General features: G+C 42.4%; 1 protein-coding gene and 1 non-coding gene across 4 annotated transcripts; one reads left to right on the forward strand and one right to left on the reverse strand.

The window, feature by feature from the left end:
* Positions 1 to 382: 382 nt before the first annotated feature.
* On the reverse strand, positions 383 to 26,711 carry LOC115104090 (plexin domain-containing protein 1-like). 3 transcript variants are annotated; one of them, XM_029625295.2, is made up of 13 exons: positions 26,451 to 26,711; positions 5,258 to 5,409; positions 4,578 to 4,721; positions 4,402 to 4,471; positions 4,093 to 4,215; positions 3,883 to 4,001; positions 3,646 to 3,745; positions 3,445 to 3,537; positions 3,205 to 3,286; positions 3,063 to 3,123; positions 2,809 to 2,944; positions 2,298 to 2,455; positions 383 to 2,180 (listed from the first exon to the last, which is right to left on the reverse strand). In XM_029625295.2, the coding sequence occupies exons 1-13, from the start codon at positions 26,467 to 26,469 to the stop codon at positions 2,064 to 2,066; spliced, it is 1,374 nt and encodes a 457-aa protein (XP_029481155.1). In that variant the 5' UTR covers positions 26,470 to 26,711; the 3' UTR covers positions 383 to 2,063. The 3 variants fall into 3 exon arrangements, with proteins under 3 accessions (XP_029481155.1, XP_029481154.1, XP_029481153.1); XM_029625294.2 differs by lacking the exon at positions 26,451 to 26,711 and adding an exon at positions 16,780 to 16,948 and having other exon boundaries at positions 2,818 to 2,944; XM_029625293.2 differs by lacking the exon at positions 26,451 to 26,711 and adding an exon at positions 16,780 to 16,948.
* On the forward strand, positions 19,078 to 19,149 carry trnac-gca (transfer RNA cysteine (anticodon GCA)). Its single transcript has one exon. It is a non-coding gene; the product is annotated as a tRNA-Cys (tRNA).
* Positions 26,712 to 27,356: the final 645 nt, after the last annotated feature.

Here is a 27,356-nt window from a genome sequence, read left to right on the forward strand (position 1 = left end):
GTGAAGGCCTACATGGAATAAAGTTGCAAATATATTTGGTTTGGGTGACATCTGCTGTCGCAAATCAGAATTGGTTTCACTGGTCAGGGTGCAGAAATCATGGGCCCACTATAATTAATTTACATTTTATGGTTGACATTGCAACTAAACATTATTCATTCAAATGCCTTTATTTTTTGAAAGTACTGTATTTCAAAACATGATCCTCCATCTGGGTTTAATTTGTAAGGTCAAAGTCTTGTATGAAGAGCACTCTGCTGTTTTGAAGTCATTGAATTGCCTCTGATCAATTTATGAAATACATTCTTGGCATGTATAGTACCAGTCAAAAGTTTGGACACACCAACTCATTCAACAGTTTTTCTTTACTTTTACTATTTTCTACATTGTAGAATAATAGTGAAGACCTCAACACTATGAAATAACACATATGGAATAATGTAGTAATCAAAAAAAGTGTTAAACAAATCAAAATATATTTTATATTTGAGATTCTTCAAAGTAGCCACCCTTTGCCTTGATGGCAGTTTTGCACACTCTTGGCATTCTCTCAGCCAGCTTCATGAGGTAGTCACCTGGAATGCATTTCACTTAATAGGTGTGCCTTGTTAAAATGTGTGGAATTTATTTCCTTCTTAATGCGTTTGAGCCAATCAGTTGTGTTGTGAAAAGGTAGGGTGGTATACAGAAGATAGACCTATTTGGTAAAAGACCAAGTCCACACGAGCAATAGACATTAGACTGTTGGAAATCTGTCCTGGTCTGATGAGTCCAAATTTGAGCTATTTGGTTCCAACCACCGTGTCTTTGTGAGACGCAGAGTAGGTGAACAGATAATCTCCACATGTGCGGTTCCGACCGTGAAGCATAGAGGTGGAGGTGTGAAAGTGTGAGGGTGCTTTGCTGGTGGCACTGTCTGTGATTTATTTAGATTTCAAGGCAAACTTAACCAGCATGGCTATCACAGCATTCTGCAGCGATACGCCATCCCATCTGGTTTGTGCTTAGTGGGACTATCATTTGTTTTTCAACAGGACAATGACTCAACACACCTCCAGGCTGTGTAAGGGCTATTTGACCAATAAGGAGAATGATGGGGTGCAGCATTAGATGACCTGGCCTCCACAACTACCCGACCTCAACACAATTGAAATGGTATGGGATGAGTTGAACCGCAGAATGAAGGAAAAGCAGCCAACAAGTACTCAGCATATGTGGGAACTCCTTCAAGACTGTTGGAAAAACATTCCAGGTGAAGCTGGTTGAGAGAATGCCAAGAGTGTGCAAAGCTGTTATCAAGGCAACAGGTAGCTACTTTGAAGAATCTAAAATATATTTTGATTTGTTTAACACTTTTTGGGTTACTATATGATTCCATATGTGTTATTTCAGAGTTTTGATGTCTTCACTATTATTCTACAATGTAGAACATAGTAAAAATAAAGAAAAACTGTTGAATGAGTTGGTGTGTCCAAACTTTTGACTGGTACTGTACATTTTTAAAAAAGCAATACAGGAACAAAACATTAAAACATTAACTATACAATAAAAACGAAGTTGCAGAGATGATCATTGAAGAACATCCACAACTGGTCTTTGTTCTTATCATGGAAGTGCAGGGATACAGAATCCTTTATAGTGTTTTTTCCATGGATGTTGATAGTCATAATGTATCTCAGTTTATTCCAGTTACACACACATCCCATGGAGGTGTGTGGTAAATGGTGAGAAACTTGGAAATCATCCACACCCATACTGAACAAAGAAATTCTAGCAAAGCCTAAAAGTGGCCTCTTCCCATTTGTCCCGTTCCCTAAAACCTGAGTAGCGGACGTTTAAAAGAAGAGTAGAAGACTTTGTCCGCCAAAAATGATATAAAATGCCACCCACTTTTTAGCCAATAAATACAGGGACTATATTGAGGTGATTATTGAAAAATGAATGAACAGAAAAACATTATTTGTGTAATGGAGTAAGGGATGTGTGTGTAGCGCTAAGCTCACTCCATCCCCTCCTACAAACTCATTTTTATCTCCTCATCATCCAGTTGCTCCTCAGTCCGGTCAGCACTGGCCAGCTTCCATGATTCCCTCCTTCTCATGACCGACCTCCACCTCTGCGTAGCTGGAGTGGAATCCCTGCTTCCTGAACTTCATGGATGGCCAGTAGCTGTTGCGTCGCTATTGAAATGAGATCACGCAAATCATTGTTTTGAAAAGGTTAAAGAGAATGGGAGGAGAAGTCTACATTTAACAGGACAGGGCTGGTAGAATGTGAGCCCTGATAGTGTTACTAACCTGTAAGAAGTAGAGGGGTGAAGCAGCAGAAGGAGGAGAGTTGACATAAAGAGCCAGCAGTGTCAGAGCCAGCAGTAGCACCAATGCAGCTACTACACCTGCTATAACTCCTGTGTGAGCTGACCCGTCGTGTTGTCTCGGGGGGCCTGTCTTCACGTCTAACCAGGAAAGAGAGACCATGTACAATCAAAATCCTGTAAACATGGCTCCATACACACAATTCAAAGTGAATCAAGATCCATCTGGAGGAAGCTCAAATGTAGGATCAGTTTGAATATTGAGCAGTTAGGACTCAAACTGCTTCCATTGTTATTTTCCTGAACTTAATTTCTGTGCAATTTCTTTGCATGTTCTAAGAACACTCAGATTACTGTAGGCACTGGCTAAAGACAGACACTGAGCTCTAGAGCATTACTATGCAGGGCCTTCTAGCTCTGTTTAACACTGCTGCATGCACAGTTGAACTCTGATACTCCGATATAAACCCTCCCAGGCACACTCATTTACATACTTGACTTACTCTCCGTGGCAGGGCCTTCTAGTAGGGGCCCAAGGGGAGTGGTGACCTCAGAGTCTGAGGGAACTGAAGGGTCAATGGAGCTGTCTGGTCTCCCCATGGAATAATCCTCACATGTAACATCTTTGGCCTGTCCATATAATGGATGGGAATTGTGGTTTTAACAGAGGAAGCTGAGACTGTGATTTACATTTGATGTACAGTACATATAAAGTATGTGAACGTTCATTGACATTGCCCAATTCTACCTCTTCTGAACAGGCGTAGTCCAGCCACTCCTGCCTGTGTCTGTCCATTCCATCTGAGCACCTGAAACAGACACAGATGTCTAACACAAAGGAACAAGGACTCCTTTATTCAGATAGCGACCTACACTCCTCTCCTGCTCACCTCTGGAGGATGTTGCACCAGGTACAGCCAGAGGTTAGGTTGGACGAGAGGCAGAGTTCACAGCTGTCATGCTGCAGACAGGCTGGACAGAGGGAGGGAGAGACAGAGAGACCTGGGTTTTGATTCTGCAGCGACATGATTGGCATTGGCATTAACATCATACTAAGCTGTGCCTGTGACTGGTTATTGAGGATGAAATGTCTGATAGGACTGTATGAGGGATAGAGATTAGCTGCTTACTAGGCAATGCAGTGAACTCAAAGGCAGAGTTGTTGGTGATCTTAGTTGTATCGATGTCCAACCGATGGTACTCGTAAAGCCGACGTTGGGCATCTATGTGAGAGATATCATTTCAGATAGTTTTAGCAAAAGTTTTTGACATCAAAGATTTGCCAAACTGGATAACTGTGGGTTAGGGTTAGGGAACCCTTTGGTGCTAACCTGAGGATTGAGGGGATTGCAGGTTTACCATGAATGCATCTGACAACCCTGCCTTCACTTGGTGCTCAGCAGAACTTATCACCTCCACTGGCAAAGGTATCTGAAAGAGCAAGATTGACAGGTAGAGAAAAATGGACAGAGAAACCGAAAAGTGTGACTGTGTTAAGATGGAGTACATTAAAATCAAAGACGTGTTGAACAAGGTTCATAAGTGTGCATGTTGTAAGTCCCACTCACATCTCTGTAGCTGAAGGTGATGGTCCCCGTGAGGTGCAGGGCAGCCTGGAAGGTGTATGCACCCTCTGCTTCCCTCCCGTGGAGTCTCACCCGCTCCCACTGCACCACAAACACCTCACCTGTGGTCAGTACAGGACAGGTCACACAGAGGTCAACCAAGGGTCAAAAGTCAAATAACAAGCGCTGTCTGAATGTTACTCTATGGCTCACCATTGTCCAGGTACTGCACAATAGACTCCTTGGAGAAGCTGGGGTCAAAGTTGGCCATGAGGGGGGCGATGTACTGTGTTGCTGTCAGCATGCGGTGTGTGACCTCTCCCATGAAAATAAACCCTGGGGAAGGTCAGAGGTCAGGGTTCTATGGAGATGCATGGCAAGTAGCAACTGGTAGTTACAATAGTTCATTCCTTCTAGGCTTAACGTAAGTAACAAGGAGGGAGTAGAAAGGAAGTATTATGATAAGTGGCTCCATCTGAGTTTGAACAACTTGCCATGTGTCGGAAGAATAATTAAATATACCTCCTGTTGCTATGGTAATCTGCCTCAAATAATGTCCGTAGAAGGGGAAGTCAAATGAGAGGGCGACCTTCTGGAATACGAGGAAGAGAGAGAGGGAGGGAAATGAGATGCGCGTGCACGTGCGTGCGCACGTGTGTGTGTGTGTGTAACTGTGTGTAACTGTGTGTATGACTCACCGCAGCCTGTCTGTGTGTGTTGGACAAAATGCCATGCATTCTGACTTGGCCATGCTCTAGGTCGTTTAGATCTACCCAGAGTTCATCTGTGCGCTGGTCATCAGGGCCAAAACTACGCCACGAGTAATACTTACCAGCGTCCTCCTGTTATAGAAACAGTAGAGGTGAGTGCAAGAGGAGAAGTTGAGGGATGAGATGGGAGAGATGGAATAATGGTGTGAGAAGGGGCGGAGGGGAGATGTTATAATGAACAATAGCAACAAGCAGCATTTGAATGCAGGACCACATAAACAAACAAACAAACACACACTCTACATTGAGTTCCAGTCTCCAGTTTATTACATAGTAGTATTACAAGAGAGGGATCCTAAATATAAAGAATGCAGGTTGCATACTACATAAGCTAAAGGGATACGCTTTTAGAAACCTTAGGATATCCTTGAATGTCTTGGACTGTAAATTTCAGCAGCGAGGTTAAAATGATTCACTGCAATTTGATTGGATCTGCGTTGTTCAACTCTTTTCAATATACTCTCTGCAGTCTAATGCAGAGGGTATGTTTTGTCTAAGGCCAGCAGGGAGCAGTATTCTACCACCACAACTGGAACAACTAGAACAAGCGAATCTCGCATCTTGCCCACACTAGTGTGTTGTTGGACCACTGACCCAGCGCCACTCACCACTAAGTGTGTCATGTTGTCTGGTAGGGTGTCAATGGTCAGTCCTCCTCCCTGTACTTCCCTGGCCACCCTGGCGTAACCCAGCCATGGCTCTCTGGGGGTTCTGTGTGATGGCTTCTCATGCTGCTGTCCATTCACATGATACCGCATCTCTGTCCAAAACACAGTGAGTCAGTGACACAGATCAAGTCAGTGTCAGTCAGAAGATTCATGTTTGAACCCACTCGGTCAAATTACAAACAAATCAGGCATTTGCTTTAGGCAGAGTTGGGGAAGTTCCTCTGAAAATATTTAACCAAGAAACCAATTACTTCTCACTGGTAGAAGTTAAGATACACTCAAGCTAGCCTTAAGAAAAATATAGCTTACTTAACTAAAGTTACTTTGAAAAAGTAGCTCACTACATCAAAACTACTTTGTGAAAAATCGCTCTGGAGTCAGATGTCAACAGAATGTGTCATTTAGCACATGAACACAAATCAGTTTAAAGTGAGAATTAGGCAGGTCTAATGCTGAAAAAAGAAAGGACATTCTTGGCTACATCACCCAGATGTTCTTTTTGCTAAAAAAAGTATTGTGTAGTTCAGTAGTTAGCTACACCCATGGCAGAGAAAAAGTAATTAACTACTGAAAACACTACCAAGATTAGAATTGAGTTCAACTACCACAAAGCTACTGCAAAATGTAGTTAGAGTACTAGTTGAACTACATGTAGTTCACTACTCCCCAACACTGGCTTTAGGTTACTGCATAGCCCTGAACCGAGTGTGTATTTTTCAATGCAATGGTTTGGATATTGTGGGCTGAAAGTGAACATAGCATTAACATATCTCTGGCCATGAGGGAATGCTGACATGCATTTCAACCTCTGAACAGGTGCAGGAGTTCCTACACCTGCACCTGCATGCACCCACGCATGCACCTGCACACACACACACGCGCACACACACACGCACACACACACACACACACATAAAAATGTGTGATGGCTGGACCACAGTCTAATCACAATACAACAAACTAGAAAGGCCTTGGGGATTTCTTGTTTGTCTGCCACTTTACTTTTCTCTCCTCCTCCTCCTCTCCTTGTCTTGCATATCCCACGGACTGCAATGTTCTGTCTCTTGGAGCCAAAGTTGTGAGCAGTTCCCAAAGCAACTTACAATGCAGCATATGTTCCACAACATTCTGCTAAAACATTATCCAAACTAATAACTCAATGTGGATTTGAGATCATCTGGGATTAGGAGGGACAAATCTCTGAGGACCTCCGTTGTTATCAGATAACACACGTCCCCACAGCATTCTGCTTGAGGCCACAACGCATCTGGTTATACTGCTTCTCAGGCCGCAGCCACATAGAGATTTTCTGTCCGGAAATTACCGAAATCACCGACTCAACAAGAATGCATATAAGACCCCCCCCCCCCCCCCATTAGACATTTTGTTTAGTTGCATCTGGCTGGTTTTCTTCTAAAGTACTTTGAGCAGGGGGCGGGAAGCAGGGAGTGTTTTGTTCAGTTTGGGACACTTCTCAGTGCAGTGCAGTTGCTGTCATTTTTGTTTTTGTTTGTTTATTCTGGCTCTGCATGGCAATTGCTTGTGAGTTATTGAGATGGTTAGTTGCCAGTTCATCTAGCTAAGTCAGGAGGTGTTTGACATGAGTGGTGTTGGAGAGGTTGTCAATGTGTGGGGATGTAGTTGTCTATGCTAGCTACATTCCATTGCTAATTCTGCTGGCCATTCGCCATCCAGTGTCATAAAGATGCTGGCTAGCAATGTTTGCAACATCCAAGCCTTCTCGTTTATGTCAACAGTGTTGTGTTTTATGTGCACAGAGCATTGTACGCGCATTCTATCTTTTATAGTGCACTTCTGTATAGAATATAGTTGCGAGATAACGTTGTATTATCAAGCTCTATCTTGAAAACTTGACTGCTGATATTTTTGGGGGATTGTATTCATTGCACTAATGACCAAAAATATACGTTTTGAGTGAACTATACCTTTACAGCTAGAATCCTTAGTTGCTACATAAATTCATGGACAAATGAATGATATATAGCCATTATATCCTGGAGAATATAATTTATAAATACCTCATGAGTATAGTTCAACTGTTGTACCCCATCAGAACCTAATACAAGCGTGTTTTACTCCAATCGTTGTACATAATGGAAATGGAAACCACCAACAACTATACTTTTGATATCATGGATGGACAGTCCTTGCATCCATAGCTCTGACTATGAATTTGAGAGTGGTTACATTTCTCTAGGCCCATTCCTCAGCCTTCAGAAGAAAAAAACATGTGGCAAGGTCAACTTTAAATAGGCTCGGTAAAAAAAAGAAACGCCCTCTCACTGTCAACTGCGTTTATTTTCAGCAAACTTAACATGTGTAAATATTTGTATGAACATAACAAGATTCAACAACTGACACATAAACTGAACAAGTTCCACAGACACGTGACTAACACAAATTGAACAATGTGTCCCTGAACAAAGGGGGGGTGGTCAAAATCAAAATGGACAGTCAGTATCTGCTGTGGCCACCAGCTATATTAAGTAATGCACCAGATTTGGACGGTACCAGATTTGCCAGTTCTTGCTGTGAGGTGTTACCCCACTCTTCCACCAGGGCACCTACAAGATCCCAAATATTTATGGGGGGAATGGCCCTAGCCCTCACCCTCCGATCCAACAGGTCCCAGACGTGCTCAATGGGATTGAGATCCAGGCTCTTCGCTGGCCATGGCAGAACACTGACATTCCTGTCTTGCAGGAAATCACGCACAGAATGAGCAGTATTGTCACGTTCTGACCTTAGTTCCTTTGTTTTTGTCTTTGTTTTAGTATGGTCAGGGCGTGAGTTGGGGTGGGCAGTCTATGTTTGTTTTTCTATGTTGGTTTTTGAGTTCGGCCTAGTATGGTTCTCAATCAGAGGCAGCTGTCAGTTGTTGTCCCTGATTGAGAATCATACGTAGGTAGCCTGGGTTTCACTTTTGGTTTGTGGGTGTTTGTTTCCATGTGAGTGTTTGGGCCACACGGTACTGTTTCGTTTTGTTCACATCGTTTATTGTTTTGTTCCAGTGTTCAGTTTGTTTATTAAAAAGACATGAACACTTACCACGCTGCACCTTGGTCCTCCTCTCTATCTCCAGACGACATCCGTTACAAGTATGGCTGGTGGCATTGTCATGCTGGTCATGTCAGGATGAGCCTGCAGGAAGGGTACCACATGAGGGAGGAGGATGTCTTCCCTGTAATGCACAGCATTGAGATTGCCTGCAATGACAACAAGCTCAATCCAATGATGCTGTGACCCACCGCCCCAGACCATGACGGACCCTCCACCTCCAAATCGATCCCGCTCCAGAGTACAGGCCTCGGTGTAACGCTCATTCCTTTGACGATAAACGCAAATCCGACCATCATCCCTGGTGAGACAAAGCCACGACTCGTAAGTGAAGAGCACTTTTTGCCAGTCCTGTTTTGTCCAGCGGTGGTGGGTTTGTATAGGCGATGTTGGCGACGTTGTTGCCTGGTGAGGACCTGCCTTACAACATGCCTACAAGCCCTCAGTCCAGCCTTTCTCAGCCTATTGTGGACAGTCTGAGCACTGATGGAGGAATTGTGCGTTCCTGGTGTAACTCGGGCAGTTGTTGTTGCCAACCAGTACCTGTCCCGCAGGTGTGATGCTCGTGTAACAGTATAGCTTCCATCCCTCTCCTCGCCCCAACCTGGGCTCGAACCAGGGACCCTCTGCACACAGACAACAGTCACCCTCGAAGCATTGTTACCCATCGCTCCACAAAAGCCGAGGCTCTTGCAGAGCAAGGGGAACCACTACTTCAAGGTCTCAAAGCGTGTGACGTCACTGATTGAAACGCTATTAGCTCGCACCACCTCTAACTAGCTAGCCATTTCACATCGGTTACACTCACCCCCCTTTTGACCTCCTCCTTTTCCGCAGCAACCAGTGATCCGGGTCAATAGCATCAATGTATGGAGTATAACTTTAGTCTGTCCCCTCGTCCCAACCCGGGCTCTAACCAGGGACCCTCTGCACACATCAACAACTGACACCCACGAAGCATTGTTACCCATCGCTCCACAAAAGCTGAGGCTCTTGCAGAGCAAGGGGAACCACTACTTCAAGGTCTCAAAGCGAGTGATGTCACAAATTGAAACGCTATTAGCGCGCACCACCGCTAACTAGCTAGCCATTTCACATGGTTACACTCGGATGTACCAATCCTGTGCAGGTGTTGTTACGCGTGGTCTGCCTGTCTGTTCTTTCTCCCTGTAGCGCTATCTTAGGCGTCTCACAGTACGGACATTGCAATTTATTGCCCTGGCCACATCTGCAGTCCCCATGCCTCCTTGCAGCATGCCTAAGGCACATTCACACAGATTAGCAGGGACCCTGAGCATCTTTCTTTTGGTGTTTTTCAGAGTCAGTAGAAAGGCCTCTTTAGTGTCCTAAGTTTTCATAACTGTGACCTTAATTGCCTACCGTCTGGATTTGCATTTTTACGAATTATCTTTGAAAGACAGGGTCCTGAAAAATGGACGTTTCTTTTTTTGCTGAGTTTACTAACATTTTTTTTGTTGTGTTATCTGCATTGGACTATTTTGCTTTATCATACAGTACATCTCAGTTATTATCAGCGTCATCATTACATTATTCGTTTTTTTCTGGTGAACCTGCCTGCCTGATCCAGACAGCTTCAATGTTGCGCAACTTTTAGGAATATTTCGTCCTACTCAAAGATGGGGGTGTATTCATGACGTCACACGTACTATATAAATCTCACCGCACGTTGTTTTTTTTTTCAAACGGAGACTTTCTTCTAACCCTACATTTATGCGCTTTCCTGTACTACATGTTTACTGTTTTGTCTCTTGCTTTCAGTAGACGACAGGAAGTTTTCGAATATCGGTAGGCATATGGCAAACAAAAAAGCAAAGAAATTCACTCTGTGACGCTCATTCTTTCCAGTGGCATCACCATGAACATGCCGTGGTCAGTATGGCTGCCGCGAAGAGTTCGTCTCTGCTGCTCTGGTGATTTTCTCTGGAAACAACTTGTTGAGCAGATCAAACTGAGCTGGGTAACAGGCGGAACTAAATGATGATTCTGGTCGAAAGCCCGTGCTCAAACATTTTCTATATTTTACCAGTTATAAAATGTGCAGTCTGTTCACGTTTGAATGTGCTTGCTAGGTCAGAGGGATCGAGATGTTCGTTATTTTCGGATACCGGATGTGATAGAACTCCGACTCAGAACACGGCATTTTTTTGTTACCAGATTTTGTTGCACTAACTGGGTGGAATCAACCCTGACTGGCACAGGCATGAATTGTATATTACCAGTGCCCTTACTGAATCAAATCACTTCATTCATTGTAACTCTTCAGAATGTTTAGGTATATTTAACCCTAAATTGAAGATGGCTGTGTCACATCCGGCCGTGATTGGGTGTCACATACGGCTGCGCACAATTGGCCCAGTGTAGGCCGTCATTGTAAATAAGAATTTGTTCCTTACTGACTTGACCTGATTAAGTCAAAATAATCTGGTGCTTGACTAACACTAGCCAACAGTTTGTACATGTGGCTTGTTTCTGACATCTGAAAAGAAGCCTATGTTTAGCATATAAACAGAAACCTAAACCAAACACTGAAATAACCTGCAAGTGGAATGTGTAGAGGGAGCTAAGGGGTGTAGGGAGCAGGGCTGTAGTTGGCCAGCTCTAATCAAGTTAAGTGGTCTAGAATAAAAACCCTCAAGGCCATCGGTACTTAAATCACTGGCTAATCACCAAGACAAGAGGAGCCTGCCTGTCTACAGGACTGAGAGGAGGGCAGGAGGTGGAGGAAGAGATATTACTTCCTAATAATAAAGGACTGTTGTGGTAAAGAGCCACGCTTCCATCCAGACTGTTTTGCATGTCCTACACTAGTAGGATGATTGTTGGGAGAAGGGAGTGAAGAGGGTTTACATGCAGCTATGGTTCACCCCCCCCCCCCTCATCTCAAATAGACTCAGGAAACCAGGGGTTTATCATTCCATCATATTTGTAAATCATAAATGTCTTATTTTATCGCCATTATCACTTGACATTCCTACATGGTACACTCTGGTCTATTTCAAATTAAATGTGCAGTGTAGTACATGTTTGTTTCTGCACTGTCCAACTGGATGTATATAACTGATATAGAACCTATAAAGTCACTGTTAAATTCCTATGCATTCTATAGCCTGGTCCCAGATCTGTTTGTGCTTTTGCCCTGCTCCGTTGTCAAGACAAACTTATGTGTTTGGTAGTCAGCTCGGGTATTTGAACCAACAACCTTTTAGTTACTGTCCCAACACTCTTAACTGGTAGGCTACCTACTGCCTGCTTGGCCATTTCTTTCAGCTGGTCAGCTCGGGTATTTGAACCAGCGACCTTTTCAGTTACTGTCCCAACTCTCTTAACTGGTAGGCTACCTACTGCGAGCAGAAACAAACCGACGAGCACCACGGCTAGTAATTATATGGAATAACCCTACAGACTATTATACCCAGTGCAGGGGGATACTAATTAAATACACCAAGAGGCTTCAAGTCGAGATAAGGAGTATATAGAGGGGCTGTGAAGGGGGAGATAAGAAATGGAGGGGGACTAAAGGACAACTAAAATGCTAAAAGAGTGCGAGAGGCCAACGATAGTGGGTAGTGTCAGGAGGGAGATTTGGTCCTAGATTTGTTTTGTATCCTTGCTCTTTTTGAGGTAATGTACAGGGATGGTCTGCAAAATAAAATGAAAAAAGTCTAATTGGATCTTTGGTGTCACGCTTTCCTCATAGACGTATGCGTTTGCCAGCACTGCAGCGTGTTTCTGGGGAAATTAGGTGTGGTATGGTCGGTGATGTGAAACATATCGGACCGTTCTATTTCTATGGCTACAAATTCCAATTCTCTTGTGAACTCAGTTTCAGCACAGTACTACAACCCAGGGTCATCATTGGTGAACGTCCTGCTTGTTCATGTGTTCTCTGAGTGACTCAAACATTACAACAAAATCAATGGGCAAAAAAATCTACCTAAACAACGTTAGCTAACATGGGCTAGTTGATCTGGACATTTCTGACAAGTTATAATAAATATCTCTCTAAGGTCTGCGATGACTGACACTGCAGGAGGAAAACTGCAAATACACTACCCAATTTGGTGTGTTCTGCTATTACAACTTTTAAAGGTAAGTTGAAAGCCCAACTGACCCCTTGGCCCCACAGTCTGGGAACCACTGATGTATTGGAATGCCTGATGACAGAGGACAAATAGGATATGACAAGTGAGAATACCATTATAACATAAACACCTCTTCTGTTAGAATATAAGGCTTCACACTGTCTGGCCTGCTTTATCACAGGCAACTGTCACAGACCTCAGGCTTTCATTTGATATTAATTGTCTAAAACAATTGGAGTCCAGGTATGCTAAAATACTATTTTAAATTACCAAAAGGATAGAACTAGAGGCCAAACTAATTTAACGGGAGGGTCATCTGCCCCCACCCTCTCTCGGGCATAAACAAGGTAAAGTTTAAGCTACCGCTCATAGGCAGATAGACAGTCAGTCTTCTGGCCTGAGCACTAAAGTCACCCTGATGCTATGAAACCACTCAGCCCATATTTCCAGGCCTGTTTCTGTGAGTGGTCAGTCAGACTGGGAGGCAAGAGGGCACACCCTTTCCTGCATGGGAGAGGCTGGGCTGCTAGGGCTGGCTCAGGATCAGCCGGATGGCACATTACTTCCACAGCTCAACTCAATGTGGCTGATCATATGAACATGAGTACCTTCTTTTTTCTTTTTGTTTTGCACTGTCTCCATGCACATTCACAGAACTCTGCACACTCACAGAACTCTACACACTCACAGAATTCTGCACACTAACAGAACTCTACACACTCACTCACACTGACATTCCAGCACACGCACTTCATTTGCTCACACATAACACGCACACATTCATATTGACTACAAACTCACATACGATGATCATATGCACTGCTGTTACTCTGTTTATCATATATCTTGATGCCTGGTCATCTTACCTCTATACATATCTACCTCTATCACTCCAGTATCCCTGGACATTGTAAATATGATATAGACACTGACCCTGTATATAGCATACTTACTTTCTCGTGCTCTTGTTTCTATTTCTTGTGTGTTTTTGTTCTACTTTATTTTATAGCACTGCAATGATATTGATTATTGCATTAGGAAAGGCATTTCACTGTACTTGTAAGCACGTGACAATAAGAACTTGAAACTACAGACCCACAGCAAATTATCATCGATACCTGAATTATAATGTGAACTTTTGATCTAATATGGGAAAAACATAGTTTTGTTTTTGAAATATTGCTAAATATATTTTTTCCCAGACATTATTATGATGAATTCTTGTAATGTATGGTCATTATTAGGCTTTGTGTCCAGGTCATGGCATTGCCTTTCAAGATTTTCTATTCTGAAAAAACACCAACATCTCTTCTATGAAAACAAGAGAGCAGTGATGACCTCACACTTCCTCTGTTATGGTGAAACCCAATCTCTCAGTGGATGAGGTAAAGGAATTAATTCTGGTTTTCATTGTATGATTAGACAAAGCCCATAACTAACTCAGTCAGGCATCTCAATGAAGATCAGGGCTGAACCATGTCTTATTCCCCAATGCCAACATCACGCCTCGTCATCCATGAAATCACTTTCTTTCATTCGAACAAAGAATTGAAGGGCAATTCCACCACTCTTCACCCTCATTTTCATTATTTCCAGAACAATAGCGTTGTCTACATATGTCAAAACGGCGCATTTATACACTTTGTAGAAGAAAAATGTCACGAGGGTTTTAAAAATCCCTGTTTTATTTTGTTTCTTTTAATCCTAGATCAAAGAGAAGCACATTTTAGGACCTTTCTTCTTATCTCTTTAACCCCAGATCATAGAAACGTGACGATAACACGTATGTGCCCACTGGTACATTGCTGGAGATAATGAATATGCGGTTGAAAAGTGGCAGAATTGCATTTTAGGATTGTAGGTTCTTTGTCTCCCTCCCTGCCTCTCTGTCCCTACTTCACGGATCCTTCTGTTCTCTTGGAATTTGCCAGAAGTGTCTTTATAGATGTCACAATGACCCTTGCTGTTGCCGATCCAAATCTCCACGACAGCGAAATCACATCTATGGATGTCATCCACACAGATATTTAGTATATCCAGATTTATCCTTTCCATTTTTATTCTGTTCAGGCTTGGCCCCAGTATGGCTGGACCAGACATAAGTCGTTTGTTAAATGAAATTCTCAAAAGGACAAAGAACAGAGCCAAGCTCTGAGGTCAGCAGCCTCACAATTCATTTTCATCCCTCAAGCTGTGTTTTCATAATCTGCGTTAGCTGCTGCAGATAGCTCTCAAGGGGTAGCTCTATTTCAAACAGCTTTTTTACGCTGCATGTAAAAAAATAAAATCATCTAATTTTATTCTGTGTAAGATAAACACGAAAAGCAATTAATTTAGCTCAGTGAAGAGCTGTTGCTGTTTTGAAGGTGGTAGGTAGTATCAGGGAAGAGCTGTTGCTGTTTTGAAGGTGGTAGATAGTATCAGGGAAGAGCTGTTGCTGTTTTGAAGGTGGTAGATAGTATCAGGGAAGAGCTGTTGCTGTTTTGAAGGTGGTAGATAGTATCAGGGAAGAGCTGTTGCTGTTTTGAAGGTGGTAGATAGTATCAGGGAAGAGCTGTTGCTGTTTTGAAGGTGGTAGATAGTATCAGGGAAGAGCTGTTGCTGTTTTGAAGGTGGTAGATAGTATCAGGGAAGAGCTGTTGCTGTTTTGAAGGTGGTAGATAGAATCAGGGAAGAGCTGTTGCTTTTTTGAAGGTGGTAGATAGTATCAGGGAAGAGCTGTTGCTGTTTTGAAGGTGGTAGATAGTATCAGGGAAGAGCTGTTGCTGTTTTGAAGGTGGTAGATAGTATCAGGGAAGGAGAATGGGATGCATCTTCCTTTCTCGTCTGAATATTGGAGCAAACCAAAGGTCACGAGGGGAATACACTCAGCAAAGAGTACTAGGTGAAGGGAAATCAAATATGAATTTGGGAGCAGAGATTTGTCTAATAAGGCTTACAGGATTTATTGAGAAGTGAGGAGGTCATAGAGGAGTGCAGAGGTGGGACAGGGGGTAGTGACAAATCTAAGTACTCAATCTCTGATAAAAGGCTTTATATGGCTAGGAGAAACACATCGCGATGCATCCCCCTCCATCGGTCCACCAGCATTCCTGTCACACTCCAAGCACTCAGAAATGCATACACTTTCAACACACGTACAGACAAACACACATGTAATATGTCATTGTTGTACGGTATGTGTGTCTACAGTTTTGGTCAATGTTGTGTATGTAAGTTGTTTTGTCTGAAGCTTTGTTCCTCCTGATGCTGTTGGACCAGGTATCTCTTGAAAACATTTTTTTTTTTATCTAGATGAAAAAAAAACTAGATATTTTTTTTTTTAAACATGATTCATCAAGCTACCACCTTTTTGCCTACATTCCTCGACCGTTTTGTTCTCTCTGTCTTGTCCCCTCTTCTTTCCCACTCTGGACTGCCCTACTTTTAGGCCTAGCAGAGTGGCAGGGAGAAACGTGTCCAAATCTAATTTTAGGCAGAAGTAATGCTGTTTTGTGGGTTGTTGTTCTGAGTCATTCTGGAACATGGTGTTTCTTTATAGTTACACTTTCATTGCAAACTAGGTCATTAACCTTTCTGCACAAACAAAAAGTATAAGGGTTTGCCCATTTCCAAACACAGTCATGAACCTGCACCGTTTTCCATATATAAGTAAATTAGTTTAAAATAAACAGTCTTCAAAGACATCTCTACGTAGTTCATTGAAACCATGAGATATCAAAAAAAAAGACTGCCATGACACACACACATCTTTTTTATGTTAAATACAAAAGTTATTATTCCATGTGATCATAAATTGCTGTGACTGACGTGTTAGGATGGAAGCATGAGAGAGAGAGAGGTGGACAGATGTAAATGGAATATATTATGTAAATAAAGGATGATTCTGGGATTATTCTTTTTTTAAAGTAGAGAAGAGTCTGGATGAGGTTACTATTGTACGGCAGAAAGCACAACACCTGATTGACCTGAAGAGAAGCTGTGTGAAGCATTGGAAGCTGCTGAAGGGAAGACGGCTCATAATAACGGCGCGAATGGAATGGCATCAAACACATTGAAACCATGTGTTTGATACCAGTCCACTAGCTCCACTCCAGCCATTACGACAAGCCCGTCCTCCCCAATTTAGGTGAGACCAACCTCCAGTGTAATGGAGAGAGTGATCCATGGGGAGGACATGAGGAGGGAGGAGACAACAGGTGAAAAAGGTGATGAAGTACAGTGAGAAAAGAGAATCAGGATGGAAAACACAGGAGAGGTAGGGGAGAAAGAAAAGCTTACCTGTTTGTTCTTGAGCCCAAACTCTCCCCAACTCTGCCTGGGAGAGACAGATGAGTAGCAAGGCACTGAGACACATGTTGTTTAGCAACAACAAAAACACACAGCTCTCTCTTCACTCTCTTTTCCTTCTTCTCCCTCTCTTCTCTTTCAACTACACGGTTTCTCCTGGTCCCAGTCACCCTGTAGCTCCCTCTCCCCCCCCCCCCTCCCTCCCTCACATGCTCTCTCCCCTTACACACTCTCTCTCGCTCTACAACACCCTCTTAAAGCTGTCCTTCCGTTGCCATGGTGATTACAAAGCCAGAGGGATGATAAGGAGTAGCAGCTGAGGAGATGAAAGTGTTCTCTCTCTCTGCATGTCCTGCCTCTCTCATGTTTTCTATCCATCCTCTTTGCTTTGATGTGCCCCACGTTCTGTCTCTCTCCCTCCATATTTTGACTGGGATGCTAGTGAAATCATCTGGAATCCCAGTGGAGCCCTCTCTCTTATCTCTTAGGGCGCTCAAGAGTTGAGGAGTACACGCATGCCATGGCATCTCCTAGCCCTGGACAATGATATAGTCTCTCTGTGTTCAGACATGGCTGCTGTAGAGAACTAAATGAATGCAGTAAAAACACTACAATCTCTTCACGGAATCTGTCTATTGACCTTCTGGTTATAAACTGATGAACAAACAGTTAACAGCACTTCTAACCATACAGCCACCATACCAGACATTTACAGGTACTGTCCATAAGAGCTTTAGTTTTGGTATTCCATGCCCGCTGCTATGAATGTTTATTTGGTCAATAAAAACAACCATATTGTCTGAGTATTGAGCATAAGGGGCATGTCCTGTTTTGTTTGGCTACGGTTGAATTTCCAGGCACATGCTATAGCAGCTCTGTCTGTTATCCTGTTCAAATAAGCTTTGCTTTTACAAGCACTGTGTGGTCGTCTCCACCATCACCCCGCTTCTCTCTCAGCTGTTCCATTACAATCAGTTCCACATCGAAGAATCAGGCTAGAGAACGCTGGTGAGGAAATGACAGTTGAGCCTTTACGAGATTCACTGCTGGAAAATGTAGCCTACATACTAGGGCTAGGGACATGTTTTAGTAGGGCATGATACTCAGAATGTCATTGAACATTGAAATGTTACAAGAGAACTGACTATTCTCTTGCACAATGAGAAGATACATCTCGGTTTTACTGTAAACAAATTTCTATAAGCGTGTTCTGAATAAGCTCCCACATTTTCATTTGCTTACACTGGTCTCTACTGGTCATCTGGGGAATTACAACATTAATAGAGGGAAAGACTTGAATTGAAAATGACTCACATTATACTGTGGTCAGTATGCGTTCAGGCTTTTCCACGAGTCAGATTCAAAGAGGTCAATAACATGTTGGATCTGGATGTAAAAATACACACTTCAGAAGAATGTCCTGCTGTCCCAGTGTCACTCATTTCAACCCAAACTATTTCTCATATTCAGCTCCTCTCCTGTACTACAAACACCCTCTCAGTTCTGCACTCTTTCCCTCCCATTTAACACAGCTCTCTCTCTCTCTCCATCTTCCTCGTTCCCTTTTTTTTTAATAGCCTTTTTTTTTAACCCGCCTCCTCTCTTTTTCTCTCTCTCTCTCCCTGGGACCCAGTCTCTCTCTCTCTACATGTTTCTGTTTATATCTTTCATGCGTCTGTACATCTGATCCCCCTGTGCTCTGCAGCCAGCTGGGTAAATATTGGCTCTGTGTTCTGGATGCGGTGCGTGTGTTACTGAAAGTAATCCGATTATGTTACAAAATGTGGGTAATCCAAAAGTTATGTTACTGATGAACAATTCTGGACAGGTAACTAGTAAAACATTACATTTAGAAGGTATCCTACCCAACCCTGCACACACACACACACACACACACACACACACACACACACACACACACACACACACACACACACACACACACACACAGCGGTCTAAGGCACTGCATCTCAGTGCTAGAGGCATCACTACAGACCCTGGTTCGATTCCAGGCTGTATCACAACCGGCCGTGTTTGGGAGTACAATAGGGCGGCACACAATTGACCCAGCGTTGTCCGGGTTAGGCTGTCATTGTAAATAAGAATTTGTTCTTAACTGACTTGCCTAGTTCAATAAAGGTTAAATAAAAATAAATAAAACATACACATTATAATTACAATAATTTACAATAATTACAAGAGGTGGAGCAATGTTCTAGTAGCACTAACCTATAAAACACCTACTCAGAACATTTACTAGAAGACCTCTGGTGCTTAATTTCTATATCAGGGGGTATAGCTCAGTGGTAGAGCATTTGACTGCAGATCAAGAGGTCCCCGGTTCAAATCCGGGTGCCCCCTCATTTTCTTTGTAACGTATTGATCACAGATCTAAAAGTTGTTATCAATGGTGGGTTGGTGAATCGTGAAAGGTGACTAAACTGGGTAGGTAAGGCCGAGATAAACAAGGGTCTGATTCCGAAACGAGTTAAGCGCACATGAATGGAGCTTAATACCCTTTCAGTAGTTCTCCCTCTACGTATATTCTGAGTTTGAGAATAGCATGCTATTCACCTGCTATTTCTTTTGGGTGGAGATCAAATAAATGTTGTGGTGAAAATCTGTCTACAAATGTCTGGATTCTGACCTTGACTTAATTCCCTAATAATGCCACCATATTTGCGCAGAAGGAAACCATGAATAAGGTCTAGAGAACCTAGCGGTTCCAAGTTGAAAAAGCATCTGCTTTTTTCTGATAGACATACAGTAACACCATTCATCATGCACTGCAATTTACAACTTGATAAGAGCCGTTGATAACAGCTAGGTAAATGAGTAATCCGTTTGGAGAAGGGAATTGTAAATATAAATAGATACAGATATATTTTTGCCTTATTATCGCGAGAGACAAATGTTGAGCCAGTCACATGGCAGCAAACTGAAGCATATCAACTTTCCCGCAGTAAAGTTTATGAAATGCTGTGCCGTTATGCAGAATTTTAATTGTACAGCATTTTATTGTAACTTGCAGGGATGGGTACTCTCGAATGTCTTAATTATAGGCTAAGCCTGTTTCCTATTTATATCATGTTAAATAATAGCCACCATCATTATTGACCGTGACTAGGCCTAATAACAAAAATGTACTGTTAGTTCTCTTCAGTTGGTATAGCCTACATTATCATTCTATTTAATTACATTGTTTCGTTTACCCTCATCTTCTTCCTCTGTAAGCGCCGTCACGGCCATGTGGTTGTTGTTGAGGATCATTAGTAACAGCTGATAATATATATATATATATATATATTTAAAAAAAAAAAAAAAATGTATTACATGTAAGCTAATTCAATCGTTCTGGAGCTGAGCGCCGGCCAAGCCACAACAGTTTGAACCGGACGCATACTTGGCCGTGTCATCACACAATTCCACGGTTAGTGCAGGCAATAGACGAGGGTATATTGTACATTATTCTCACTATTATAATTCTACGTACAATCATTTTCCAACATTACCATCGGTATAAGAACTGAATGTGCCAATTTTCTGAAGGAATCAAACCACCTTGTTCTTTCCTTCGTGTGTAAAGTCTCTCCAAACCAGTTTTTTATGATTCATAAATACTTTTCTAACCCCTAAATACGATCAAATCTAATCATGCTTCGTAAACAACAGGTGTAGACTAACAGTGAAATGCTTACTTAAGGGCACCTTCAAAACAATGCAGGATACGATCAACAAAAACAAATTATAATAGATAAAAAATTGTAACTTGGAATAAATACACAATGAGCAATGATAGCTTGGCTATGTACATGGGGTACCAGTACCAAGTTGATGTGCAAGGGTACGGGGAAATTGAGTTCGATATGTACATATACTGTAGAGGTAAAGTGACTCGGCAACAGAAAAGATAAGACAGTAGCAGCAGCAGCATATGTGATGAGTGTGGAAGTGTGTGTATGACGACAGTGTGCCTGTGTGTATGTGTGAGTGAGTGTATGTGTTGAAGTGTGTGGGTACGGATCCGTGGGTGCATAAAGTCAAAAAGAGTGCAAAAAAGAGTGCAAAAATACTCAATGCAGATAGTCCAGGTAGCTATTTGGTTAACTATTTATCAGTCTTATGGCTTGGGGGTAGATGTTGTTCAGGAGCCTTTTGGTCCTAGACTTTGCGCTCCGGTACAGCTTGCCGTGCGACAGCAGAGAGAACTGTCTATGACTTGGGTGGATGGTGTCTTTGACCATTTTTAGGGCCTTGCTATAAAGGTCCTGGATGGCAGGGAGTCCAGCCCCAGTGATGTACCATCTGTAGCTCCTTGCAGTCCGATGCCGAGCAATTGCCATACCAAGAGGTGATGCAGCCAGTCAAGATGCTCTCAATGGCACAATTGTGGAACCTTTTGAGTATCTGCGGGTCCACGCCAAATCTTTTCAGCCTCCTGAGGGAGAAGAGAAATTGTCATGCCCTCCTCACGACTGTGTTGGTGTGTTTGGACCATGATAGGTCATTAGCGATGTGGACACAGAGGAACTTGATGCTCTCAAACTGCTCCACTACAGCCCTGTCGATGTGAATGGGGGCGTGTCCAGCCCTCCATTTCCTGTAGTCCATGATAAGCGCATTTTTTTTGCCCACATTGAGGTAGTGGTTGTTGTCCTGGCACCACACTGCCAGGTCTCTGACCTCCTCCCTATAGGCTGTCTCATTGTCGTCGGTGATCAGGCCTACCACCGTTGTGTCATCGGCAAACTTGATGATGGTGTTGTAGTCATGCGCTACCACACAGTCGTGGGTGAACAGGGAGTACAGGAGGGTACCAAGCACGCACCCCTGAGGGGCCCCCGTGTTGAGGGTCATCGTGGCGAATATGTTGTTGCCTACCCTCACCACCTGGGGGGTGGCCCATCAGGAAGTTCAGGATCCAGTTGCAGAGGGAGGTGTTCAGTCCCAGGGACCTAACATGCTGACCAGACCGCATGCGCCATCACACGCATGTTGATTTTATCCCCTCCACATCAGATGCGATCAGGACATGCAGGTTGAAATATAAAAACAAACTCTGAACCAACTATATTCATTTGGGGACAGGTTGAAAAGCATTAAACATTTATGGCAATTTAGCTAGCTACCTTTTGCTCGCTAATTTGTCCTGGGATATAAATATTACGTTGTTATTTTACCTGAAATGCATTAAGTCCTCTACTCTGACAATTAATCCACAGATAAAAGTCTAAACGTTTGTTTGCAAGTAATCTCTCCTCCTTGAGGCTTCTTCTACTACTTTGGACTTTGTATGGCGGTTGGCAACCAACTTTGAGGTGCATTACCACAACCGACTGGACTGGAGTGTGGGCCTCAGTTCATCTTTCAATCACCCAGGTGCTCTATGCTCTTAAAAGCCAATGAGGTGATGGCACGTGGGTATATTCTCCTAAAAACCAATGAGGAGATGGGAGAGGCAGGACTTACAGTGCGTCGAGCGTCACAAATAGAACCAAGTTCTATTTTAGCACCTGGCTACGCAGATGCTCATTGATGCGTGCGAGCAGTGTGGGTGCAATGATTGAATAACATGTAGGTGTACATTTATTTTGCAAAGCTCGCGCATGCGTCACGTGCGGCCTGGTCAGCATGTTAGCATAGTGATGAACTTTGTGGGCACTACGGCGTTGAACGCTGAGCTGTAGGTGTTCCTTTTTTCCAGATGGGAAAGGGCAGTGTGGAGTGCAATAGAGATTGCGTCATCTGTGGATCTGTTTGGGCGGTATGTGAATTGGAGTGTGTTCAGGGTTTCTGGGATGATGAGTTTGATGTGAGCCATGGCCAGCCTTTCAAAGCATTTCATGGCTACAGATGTGAGTGCTACAGGCAGCAGTCATTTAGACAAGTTACCTTGATGTTCTTGGGCACAGGGACTATGGTGGTCTGCTTGAAACATGTAGGTATTACAGACTGGGTCAGGGAAAGGTTGAAAATGTATGTGAAGACAGAGTAATTTTAAGTCTACCAATTGGTGCTGAAACGACAGATGAATATGCATATATTTAGATGTTTTTCTTTAATTGATCCCTAATATTCTGAACCCGTTCGCTGGATATATTGTATTGAGTCTGTCATTAAACTTCAAACTAAAAGGACCACTGTATTTTGGGTTTAGGATAAATGTACTGGAAACCCTGTTTAAATGAAAACTCAACGAGAAAATCTGTTGGCTAGGAAGTTAGAGGGTTTCAGCGTTTCAACTACATTTACTCAGCGTGAAAAAAAACCTTACGCACCTTCATAAGGTAAGTCTGAATACCAACTACTGAGAAGTGCGTAGGAAAGGCTTACATAAGAAGCATCATCTTAGGTCAGTTAGGATCACCACTTTATTTTAAGAATGTGAAATGTCAGAATAGGAGTAGAGAGAATGATTTCTTTCATATTTTATTTCTTTCATCACATTCCCAGTGGGTCAGAAGTTTACATACACTCAATTAGTATTTGGTAGCATTGCCTTTAAATTGTTTAACTTGGGTCAAACGTTTCGGATAGCCTTCCCACAATAGGATGGGTGAATTTTGGCCCATTCCTCCTGACAGAGCTGGTGTAACTGAGTCAGGTTTGTAGGCCTCCTTGCTCGCACACGCTTTTTCAGTTTTTCAAATGTTCTATAAGATTGAGGTCAGGGCTTTGTGATGACCACTCCAATACCTTGACTTTGTTGTCCTTAAGCCATTTTGCCATAACTTTGGAAGTATGCTTGGGGTCATTGTCCATTTGGAAGATCCATTTGCGACCAAGCTTTAACTTCCTGACTGACGTCTTGAGATGTTGCTTCAATATATCCACATAATTTTCCCTTCCTCATGACGCCATCTATTTTGTGAAGTGCACCAGTCCCTCCTGCAGCAAAGCACCCCCACAACATGATGCTGCCACCCCCGTGCTTCACAGTTGGGATTGTGTTATTTGGCTTGCAGGCCTCCCCCTTTTTCCTCCAAACATAACGATGGTCATTATGGCCAAACAGTTCTATATTTGTTTAATCAGACCACAGGACATTTCTCCAAAAGTACCGTCTTCGTACTTCCCCATGTGCAGTTGCAAACCATAGTCTGGCTTTTTTATGGAGGTTTTGGAGCAGCGGCTTCTTCCTTGCTGAGCGGCTTTTCGGGTTATATTGATATAGGACTCGTTTTACTGTGGATATAGATACCTGTTTCCTCCAGCATCTTCACATGGTCCTTTGCTGTTGTTCTGGGATTGATTTGCACTTTTCACACCAAAATATGTTCATCTCTAGGAGACAGAACACGTCTCCTTCCTGAGTGGTATGACGGCTGCGTGGTCCCATGGTGTTTATACTTGCGTACTATTGTTTGTACAGATGAACGTGGTACCTTCAGGCGTTTGGAAATTGCTCCCAAGGATGAACCAGACTGAACCAGACCAGACCAGGTCTTGGCTGATTCCTTTTGATTTTCCCATGATGTCAAGCAAAGAGGCACTGAGTTTGAAGGTAGGCCTTGAAATACATCCACAGGTACACCTCCAATTGACTCAAATTATGTCAATTAGCCTATCAGAAGCTTCTAAAGCCATGACATCATTTTATGGAATTTTCCAAGCTGTTTAAAAGCACAGTCAACTTAGTGTATGTAAACTTCTGACCCACTGGAATTGTGATACACTGAATTATAAGTGAAATAATCTGTCTGTAAACAATTCTTGGAAAAATTACTTGTGTCATGCACAAAGTAGATGTCATAATTGACTTGCCAAAACTATAGTTTGTAAACAAGAAATGTGTGGAGTGGTTGAAAAACAAGTTTTAATTACTCCAACCTAAGTGTATGTAAACTTCCGACTTCAACTGTATGTACAGGTGTAGTGTAGAGTACTGGTTGGCAGCCGGCTAGGGACAGTGTCTAAGGTTCAGGGCAGGGTACTGGGCGGAGGCCGGCTAGGGACAGTGTCTAAGGTTCAGGGCAGGGTACTGGGCCGAGGCCGGCTAGTGATAACTGTTTAACAGTCTGATAGCCTGGAGATAGAAGCTGTTTATCAGTCTCTCGGTCCCAGCTTTGATGCACCTGTACTGTCTTTGCCTTTTAGAAGGTACTGGGGTGAACAGGCCGTGGTTCGGGTGGCTGAGATCCTCGATAATCTTCTTGGCCTTCCTGTGACACTGGGTGCGTGGGTATGAAGACCCGCAAGCAACTGCGGCCCCTCGTGATGAGTTCCGATTTTTTTGTTGCCCCCTCCCCCATCAAAGTTGCCCATCCCTGCCATAGACAAACAGAACCCTGGACAGGTTAATCGCCCTCGTCTCATTTACCCCTTATATATACAACAATAAGCGTTCGATATTTGTTTTTAAAATGTTGTTACGTTACAATAACATTTTATTTGAAGCAATCCCTAATATATACAAGACAATCACAATATGATACACGATAGGCACCAAAAGTCAGCCCATATACTAACCCGGAGCATTTTCTTCTCACCCACATAGTACCTTGATTCAAGTATTTTACTCATCTTTGTTTCCTTATGACAATGTATAAGTAGTACCACAACCTGTCCAGTAGATGGGGCAATTTAATTCTTACCCACATGCTACTATTTAGCCATTTTTTTGTGAGAAAAAATATGGTTATTAATTTCAAGTTCTTTGGAAGACTAATCCAAATAATGACAGAAACCCAACTATTCCAAAAATGTTTCTTTCCCCATACCGCTCTCAAATCCGAAAGGAACAATTTTGGTTTCACTCCATCTCAGTGGTGGAAAAAGTACCCAATTGTCATTCTTGAGTAAAAGTAAAGCTCCCTTCATAGAAAATTACTCAAGAAAAAGTGAAAGTCACCCTGTAAAACACTTCTTGATTAAAAGTCTAAAAGTATTTGGTTGTAAATGTCCTTAAGTATCAAACGTAAATGTAATTGTTAAAATATACTTAAAGTATCAAAAGTAAAAGTATAATCATTTCTAATTTCTTATATTAAGAAAACCAGATGGCGCCATTGTTTTTATTTGTATTTTTACAGATAGCCAGGGGTACACTTCAACACTTAGACATCATTACAAATTAGGAATATGTGTGTGAATTGGACAATTTTCCTGTCCTGCTAAGCATTCAACATGTAACGAGTACTTTTGGGTGTCAGGGAAAATGTATGGAGTAAAAAGTACATAATTTTCTTTAGGAACGTAGTGAAGTAAAAGTGAAAGTTGTCAAAAATAGAAATAGTATAGTAAAGTACAGATATCCCCAAAACTACTTAAGTAGTACTTTAAAGTATTTTTTACTTAAGCACTTTACACCACTGCTCCTTCTAGTGGAATAGTTGTGGTTATCCCTGGCCAAGTTAAAGTAGTTACATAAGTATTCGGGGAACACACAGTGGACAATCTTAAGTACAAGACACAATTTAAAAGACAATAGCAAAAGTCGCTCATAATATTAGCTGGCAGTCAAAAACATGTTACCTGATCATAACTGTTACAGTAAAATGGTTAGGTTTATTACTGTCAGATATTGTTGCCGTCATACTATTAGGCCTATATTTATTATACACGGTATAACCCATAGGATTATCTTTCACTTAGAACTAACTAGCTGTTAAGATGATACCCGTTCTTTCACATCCCTTGTTGAGGAAGTATTTGAGACATACCTGATGGAAGGTCATTCATTGTATTGCAGGCCTATTGTATTGAAGTCAGAGTCGTTCTCTAGTCATTCACACGTTTTTATCACCACCAGATTTACTTTTGAAATTCTGAGGCACGCAATGTCCTTGTCGTGATGCAAATAAACCTAAATGTCATTTCAAGTGGCTGGGGTGTAAAATGGCCTGCAGAGCTGGGGTTTTTTCATTGTCTTCCCAACAGGCATTTTCGCACGTTGTTTGGTTTCCGCGGTCACGATTTTAACAACACTCGGCACCCTTAATTGTCTCATCAAGTTGTACCCTATACACACCATAAACTGCTCATCGAAATGAACTTAAACTGGTCGAAATATGTCATGTGAGTGGTTGTTGTTGTCGTTTTATGGCAAATGCACGAATGAAATGCACAACAGGACTAGAGTTTTACTATCTGAGGTTTACAACGGTGACCAAACCCATATTTTTTATCTAATGTGTTTAGGGTGCACGCATGTTCATAAAAAAAAATATATATATATCACTGGGCATGCATGAGAACCGACTGATGTTGTTACTGACAAAAAGATACAAAGACACACTAACGTTCTTTCCCCCCTTGATAGCCTATATAAAATACTGTGTACTGTACAGTATTGAAAAGACACACTAACATTCATTACCCATTGATAGCCTATATAAAATACTGTGTGCTGAACAGTACTTGACAGCACCCAGGAGACACGTGTATTTGGCTCCTCCTATTGGAGGAAACGAATGCACAGTATGCACTCTCCTAACAGACGAACACGTCGTGAAAAACGTCGATAAACCTTTAAATACATCAATATTTTTTTACCGAAAACAAAATACCTATAAATTATAGTTATATAGTTATTATTAACACAATTGACAATATCCTTCGGATAATTC

The sequence above is a fragment of the Oncorhynchus nerka genome, linkage group LG21 (assembly GCF_034236695.1).
Source record: "Oncorhynchus nerka isolate Pitt River linkage group LG21, Oner_Uvic_2.0, whole genome shotgun sequence".
In the NCBI taxonomy this organism is placed as follows: Eukaryota; Metazoa; Chordata; class Actinopteri; order Salmoniformes; family Salmonidae; genus Oncorhynchus; species Oncorhynchus nerka.